The sequence below is a fragment of the Alosa sapidissima genome, chromosome 8 (genome assembly GCF_018492685.1).
Source record: "Alosa sapidissima isolate fAloSap1 chromosome 8, fAloSap1.pri, whole genome shotgun sequence".
In the NCBI taxonomy this organism is placed as follows: domain Eukaryota; kingdom Metazoa; phylum Chordata; class Actinopteri; order Clupeiformes; family Clupeidae; genus Alosa; species Alosa sapidissima.
Genome location: NC_055964.1, coordinates 16,693,773 through 16,701,272, shown reverse-complemented (window position 1 = coordinate 16,701,272; position 7,500 = coordinate 16,693,773). Strand labels below are relative to the sequence as shown.

The window sequence follows — 7,500 nt, the reverse complement described above, 5'->3', positions numbered from 1 at the left end:
CTCTCTCCTGTGGTTCCGTCCTTCAGAGGGGCATATGATGACCCGATCGAGGCGGAGCTGATTGACGAGCGCCACCCTTACATCCAAGGCATGTACCCGGCGCCGCTGGCACAGCCCGAGCGTGGCAGCATGGCCAGCCTGGACCGCATGGCCACCGTGGACCGCATGGCCACCTTGGACCGCATGGGCACCATGGACCGCATGGGCACCATGGGCGGCCGCCGCTCGCCCTCGGTGGACAGCATCCGCAAGGACCCGCGCTGGCGCGACCCGGACCTGCCCGAGGTCATCGCCATGCTGGAGCACCCCATCGACCCGGTCAAGTCCAACGCGGCCGCCTACCTGCAGCACCTGTGCTACGAGAACGACAAGATCAAGAAGGACGTGCGGCAGCTGAAGGGCATCCCCGTGCTGGCGGGCCTGCTCGACCACCCCAAGCCCGAGGTGCACCGCAAGGCCTGCGGCGCGCTGCGCAACATCTCCTACGGCAAGGACAACGACAACAAGGTGGCCATCAAGAACTGCGACGGCATCCCCGCACTCATCCGTCTGCTGCGCAAGACCAACGACATGGAGGTCCGCGAGCTCATCACGGGTAAGTGGACGCCTCAGGTCCCATCTGTCCCCAACTCCCTGTTTCACCCGGAGGGAGCCTTTTAACCACAACTCATCTGAATAAATGGTCAAAGCAATTTAGCGAGCAACGTCGACTCTTATGTTGTGCCTAAAGACAAAAACACATTGTGTATGTCAACTTGTGTGTTTGTGTTATCTCTGAGACTACTACCAGTAGAACAAACACGGAATACGGAATGGCCAACGGCTTCCAAACCTGTTGTCGAAGCCTACACTACATAGATATATGTCAGAGCCTTGGAAACTGGCCTATTTTTGTTTTGTGTGTGCGTACTTCGGTACACACAGTGGGGGGTATGTGGGTGGGGAAAGGTGTGTGGGGGGGGGGGGGGTGGGGTTAGTTGCACTCTCCCACCCCACTAGTTGTTCTCTGAGACGTCGTGCTGTGCTCTTCTTCTGAATACAATATGTTATACAAACTTTCATCTACTTACAGTCTAAAGCTCTTTCCCCAAAATCACCGCCGTGCCAGTCCACTACCACTAATGGACATTCAACAACTTTGTTTTTGTATCCGCACCACACCACTGCTGTGACAATAGAAGCTAATTTAACATCATAGCCCCCAACCTGGCTCTCAAATGGTCTTCAGCGGTCTCTCAGCGTCTGCGAGCACAGACTCCTTCAGAGAACTGTGTGCGCTGTGAGCACACATATTGCTTCACACACTTCTCGCTCCCTCTGTCCGGTTAGCTAATGAAAGCCTGAGGCGCCGATCAAGACGTGGTGTGCGCTCAAGTACAGTGGTGTGGGGGGGGGGGGGGGGGTCACTCTGTGTGAGAGAGAGGGGGTAGAGATTTAGGCTCAAAAAAGCAGGTCAGTGTTACAGTATGCTCTGTTAAACCTTGGATGTGACCTATGAAATGTCACTGAGTGAGCACAATTCAGTGTGTGTGTTTGTGTGTGTGTGTGTGTCTCTGAGTGTGAGTGTATGTCTGGCCAGAACATCAATCTTAGCTCCGTCCGCCTGACCTGACACACATCCGCAGGAATGTCTGGAATGTCAGCCAAGACTTTTTTTGGTTGTTGTTTTACACCGTTAGTTCCCAAAAAGGAGGTTGGAGAGAGCAATATAGCAACAGAGAGAGCAATATAGCAAATCTGGAACGACCCATCTCTCAGAGTAGCACTTTTTTGATAAATGGCCAAGCTGTCCAACAGGGAACATGTACAGAGAAGTAGTCTGTTTTGTTGAACAGCTCACTGAGGGTTCAGAGCCAAGATGTTGTTCTGGACAATAATGGTGGGCTTTGTCATGTTGTCCTCACTGAGGCTTGTTTGTTTGTATACAAGGATGAGTCATACACGCACTTGCACTGGAGCGACTACTGTGAACAGACATGTCACGACTGAGGGACAGCTGTGCCACAGCAGACACGATTGCCTTTACAGGACCTTGTCGCTTTCAGTCAGGGCTAAGAATATCCCTCACTCCTTCCCTCTCTCTCCCTCTTTCTCTCTCTTCCTCTTTCTCTCTCTTTTTTCTTTCTTTCTTTGTCTCTGAGGAGGAGAAGGAGGAGGGAATTTTTCGGAGCTCTACCCTCTACCTCCTCCACGTCTCTACCCCCCCCCCCACACACACACACAGACACACACACAGAGAGAGAGAGAGAGAGAGAGAGAGAGTAAAAAAGAGCAGTCTTGGCAGGCCATATGCGCTGGGGCTAAGGGCCCCTAAGAAAACAGGCCCTGCTCACAATGTGCCGTCGCCTCACAGCTACCCCGGGCCAGCCGTGTTTTTCTACAATTAAAAATAATTGTGGGCTTTCAAAAATAGCCTCCTATTTCAGTCGTCCATGTGGGCGTTTTTGAGCCTTTTCGGCCATCGCCACCCCTGAAACCCACATTTGCCTGTGTGTGTTTATAAGTGTGTGTGGTGGGAGCTCTCCTGGTAGTGCTCAGGAGTCCCTGGCTGTCTGTCTGACGTGGTTGGACCCAAATGGTTTTACAGTGGCACAAGCTAAGGTCATTATTCCTGGCCCTGCTGTTGTAACGCAGACATACTGTAAGAATTTTGTGGGCCTGTTTCCTCTCCTCCCGTCATCCCTCCTTCTCTTTCTCCGTCTCTCCTCTCCATTTTGTTTTCTTGTGAGAGATGGATTGTTTTAAAAGGCAGTTTTGCCCGAATCTCTACACACCACCCTTGGACATCCCAAAAAAAACAAAGGTGATTTGTTCCAGAAATGTCAAGTACAACTTGTGTTTGTTTATGTTTGTGTGTGTGTGTGTGTGTGTGTGTGTGTGTGTGTGTGTGTGTGTGTGTGTGTGTGTGTGTGTGCATGCATGCACTGGTCATGTGTGCTAGTTTGCGTGCTAACCCAGTGGAGAGAGATCACGCACCGAATGCATCTGCACAGGGCTTTGTTTCCATCATCAAGCTGGTCGCTCTCTCTGTCTCAGCTCCAGATGGAAAGGGGCAGAGCTAGGGGGGTAAATCAGCCCTCTGCTGCCTCCAGCTCACTACCCCACCCCACCCCACCCCACCCCTATCCCCATCTCTTCAGCCTGTCCTGGCTGTGTGTGGGTGCGTGTGTCCCTCAGCTTTTATAGTACTCAGGTTGGCGCTGAAGAGGGAATGGACATATCCCGTCTGAGCTGATCAATCTGTGCATACACACACACACACACACACACACACACACACACACACACACACACACACACACACAGAGACAGGTGTGGGAAGGAGGTCCACAGGGTGTGCAATACATTCTGCCACACCATCCTCTGTGTGTTATTATTGCAGTTGTGTGTAGTGTATGGCTCTCACCTGCCCATAGGGCCTCTTCCACCTTGTGCAGCCATTAGCCTGTGAAACACAGGAGGAATTACTCTCATACACCAGCCCCTGATGAGTCACCACCGCAGTGTGTGTGTGTGTTGTGTTTGTGTGTGTGTGTGTGTGCGCGTGTGTGTGTGTGTGTGCATGTTTTATGTGCATGGTGTATATGATTTTTCATAGAGGAAGATAAAGTCTCTGTGTGTATGTGTATGTCCGTCCGTTTGTGCAGTGTGTATTTATGTGTGTGTGTGTGTGTGTGTATGTCCTCACCCTGTGATGAATGGTTGGGGGGTCGGCGGATGGCTTAGGTCATTACGGCCTCCTCTAAGTGAATGGCCTATTCCACCAGCATGTGTGCTGCGCCCAGGAAATTGAATTAGCCAGGAGGCTCCAATGACAACCCGGAAGGGAGCCGGGTAAACTCAATAAGGGCTCACCTCACAGCTCTCCCCTGCCGTCCCGAGTGCAATCTGCCCCAGTCACGCACGCACGCACGCACGCACGCACACACACACACACACACACACACACACACTCAGTACTTTGTATTTGATTTGTGGTCCATTCAGGAAGCAGGCACCATGGGATCAGGGAGGTGTGTGTGTGTGTGTGTGTGTGTGTGTGTGTGTGTGTGTGTGTGTGTGTGTGTGAGATGGTGTAATTGTGTGTGTGTGTGAGAGTGTGTATTTTGCATCTGTGTGTGTGTGTGTGTGTGTGTGTGTGTGTGTGTGTGTGTGTATGTGTGTGTGTGAAGATCGAGCGACCGACCGAGAGGTTGACACTGATCAGACCTTCGTATAATGCTAACCAGCCGCCTTCCCTCAAGCTAAAATCTTGAGCGATGCGCCTTTTCCCTTTTAACACACGACACACACGAGTGGCGTCTTCCTGGTTAAAAAACACATTAGCAACCAGTCCAGCGATCCCTCATGAACTATGTTACGCTGGATCAGGCCCCAATCCACGTTGATGGATCCCAGCTGCGTGTGCTTAATATGAAGATGGTTTCCCTCAACAGACATAATGAATAAGCCAAGGAGTATTACACAAGCATTGGCAGGAGATCAGCATGCAAACCCAGTCTTTTACAAACCATTTATTTCACACCAGGAGAGCGTATTGTCCTTTTCATGAGTCCCCTATCCCTCCTTCTCATTTGTAAATCACACTTTTCCAGAATTATAATTTGGCACCTTATTTGCAATCGGGTAGCATGATAAAGCAGCCAAGGCACTTTCTCGCTTTAAATAACGAGCCCATCGCTTAGAGGGCAAATCTTTGGGGACTCATGATGAAGTGTTGTAAGTAATCAGCGCCAACAGTGTACATAATGCCCGCTCGAGATTGAGAAGTTTTTAAAGGGCGTGTATTTATGCTCACTGAATAGATGAATCTGCCTGAGCGACCTTTTTGCTTGATTTTTTTTAGTTATTTTTTCCATTTATTTATGTTTTTATCAATAGTGTTCTTTTCCTCCCACTTTAATTGATACAGGGCCAATATGAGTGGGCAATTTCTCGTTTTGTTTTTAGCTTGTTGTTAAAACCAATGGGGTGGCTCTAATCGCACAATGCGGAGGCAATCAACCTGTTAAGGCCCGGAGCATTTTGGGGGTTTGGGAGGGGAGGGGGTGAGTTCTTCTCCGTATGCTGCAGAAACATCCACAGCAATAACACACGCTCCAGCGACGACATTAAGCCGATGACGCCTTAATGAGCCGTTTATGTTGAAATGTACCCATGGCTGTAGCAACTGTGAGCTAGCCACGCTCTAAATACACAGTACTGTATGTGATGCACTTTCTTCACCCTCGTCCTGGTGGCCTGGTTTTAAACATGGAGGTAACCGAGTAGCCAACGGGTAGGTAGGCAGCTAGTGATATTGTCAAAGTCCTTTAGAAAGCCTCTGATGTGGTAGGCGGCTAGTGATATTATGCTAGTCAGTTAATAAAGAGACACAGTTTCAGCAGAGTGATGGGGATGTGTGATTATGTACACCTCCTCCATCCTCCCAGCCACCACCCTAAGAGAGAATGGTGGTCGTGAAGGCAGCAGTGGTTGACAGGGTGGATGTCTGCTGGGTGACTGGTGAGCAGATATGTGTTGCTGCCCGAAAGACCAGGGGGGAGTCAGGAGTATGTTATCCAGCCTAGTTGATATAGCTATCAGCATGAAGCATTTTATGTGTGTGTCTGCATGTTTTTGTGTAAGTGTGTGTGTGTGTGTGACAGAGAGAGAGAGAGAGAGAGAGAGAGAGAGAGAGTGTGTGTATGTTTGTTAAAGTGTGTGTTTGTGTGTGTGTGTGTATGTCCTCACCCTGTGATGAATGGTTGGAGAGCATAGTGTACGGGCATATCTTTGAGCATGTTTGTGTTTAAGACTATTCCAAATGCCAAAGCTCACGGCTGTTATTGTTCAGTCTGACCATAAAAATCATTCAGCGTGCCAGACGGACCACATTTCTCTGTGACCCAGGAAGAAGCGGTTTTATCTCCATACCCCACCTCCCCTCATCAGAACCTCTCCTGGGCTTGCAACAGGGCTACGCGGGGTAGGGGGTGGATGTGGTTGAGAGCATGTTTGGGGGGGGGGGGGGGGGGGGGGCTACCTCATCGCTTTAATGTGGTTTTGTAATATTTCTTGTTTTTCCAACGACCCCGATGTGGTCCTTTGCTCCTGCTCATCCATTTGTTCCGCGGGATACTTCCTGAGTCGCTCTTTATTGTGGGCCGTTGCCAGGCGCTTTCATGCCTCCCCGGCGCCCGTATCTCGGCGTACTCCCCCCACCTGTTTGTTTAATTACTCGCAGTGGGGTGACGCAGGGCTGAGCTGGCTTCCCTCTGATGCTTCGGTCGCGTGTCTCTTTGTTCTCACCTGTCGTCTTTCATTTTCTGGGATTTGTCTGCTTGTGATTGATTTATTTAGAGTAATCCCTTATATATGTATATGTGACGTTGTGTGATCCACAACAGATCTATACCAGACTACCCTTATCACAACTTACTTATGTTATGCATTGTTTCTTGTGTCTCTCTCTCTCTCTCTCTCTCTCTATCTTCTATCTTCTATCTTCTATCTTCTATCTTCTATCTATCTATCTATCTATCTATCTATCTATCTATCTATCTCTCTCTCTCTCTCTCTCACTGATCCATTTTTGTCTTGCCTTGTTTTGGATGTTAAACGTGACGTTTGTTGTCGTTGTCATAGGAACACTGTGGAACCTGTCGTCCTATGAGCCCCTGAAGATGGTGATCATCAACCATGGCCTGCAGACCATGACCAACGAGGTGGTCATCCCGCACTCGGGCTGGGAGCATGAGCCCAACGAGGACTCCAAGCCGCGCGACGCCGAGTGGACCACCGTCTTCAAGAACACGTCCGGCTGCCTGAGGTAGGACTCCGGCGCCCACCTGGAACACACAACTGCGTACCGCCCTCTCACCCACCCGCACGGCAGAGCCCATGGGCAGCCGGCAGGCTTTACCTTGTTACATTCTCCTTTATACTCCCTGAATCTCTCCTTCCCCCGAAACTCTGTCAACCCTATGATGTATGGTGCTCAGCACAATTCATTTCCTCTTAAATATGCATGGCTTGGCTGTGAGCACGGAAAAAATTACTTTGGCAAATATTTGGGATGCTCTCCCGATGTTGTAATGTTTCTGAGGCCAGCTGGGGTGTGTGTTTCATAGTGCTGCAGATGCTTTCTTGGCGGAAGATTGACGCCAGAAGATATGTTATTTTTCTGTGTTCCAACCCCCCCCCCCCCCCCCAACCCCTCCTTTCTGTGCATTTCCTAACTGAGTTGAGAAGAGATGGACGAGCAGATCAATGGGAGTGCCCTGAGTCACTGTGCTGGCTGCCTCTGCCCATTAGCAGAGCTATTAGCGGCTTCTGCCGAGAACGGTGCAAACCTTTGGGGGCCGCTGCAACGGAGCCCGGCCTTTTGATTAAGACATCCAGCCGCCAGAAGGGGGCTTTCATCGCCATGGTTACTCCTGCATCCAGCCGTAAACATTAGAAGGAGTCAGCTGGGTTTTTTTTTTTGTCTCTCACCATGGGCCTTGAACAAGCTTGGCT

The 7,500-nt window shown here is 50.2% G+C and overlaps 1 protein-coding gene across 14 annotated transcripts in view; it reads left to right on the top strand.

Moving 5' to 3' along the window:
* The window catches only part of arvcfb (ARVCF delta catenin family member b), a 177,645-nt gene that overhangs the window by 122,630 nt on the left and 47,515 nt on the right, over nucleotides 1–7,500 (top strand). For all 14 annotated transcript variants that reach the window (XM_042100962.1, XM_042100950.1, XM_042100949.1 and 11 more), the window contains 2 exons: nucleotides 27–595; nucleotides 6,628–6,811. In XM_042100962.1, coding sequence (XP_041956896.1) covers nucleotides 27–595; nucleotides 6,628–6,811 — 753 coding nt within the window. The remainder of the gene's footprint in view (nucleotides 1–26; nucleotides 596–6,627; nucleotides 6,812–7,500) is intronic.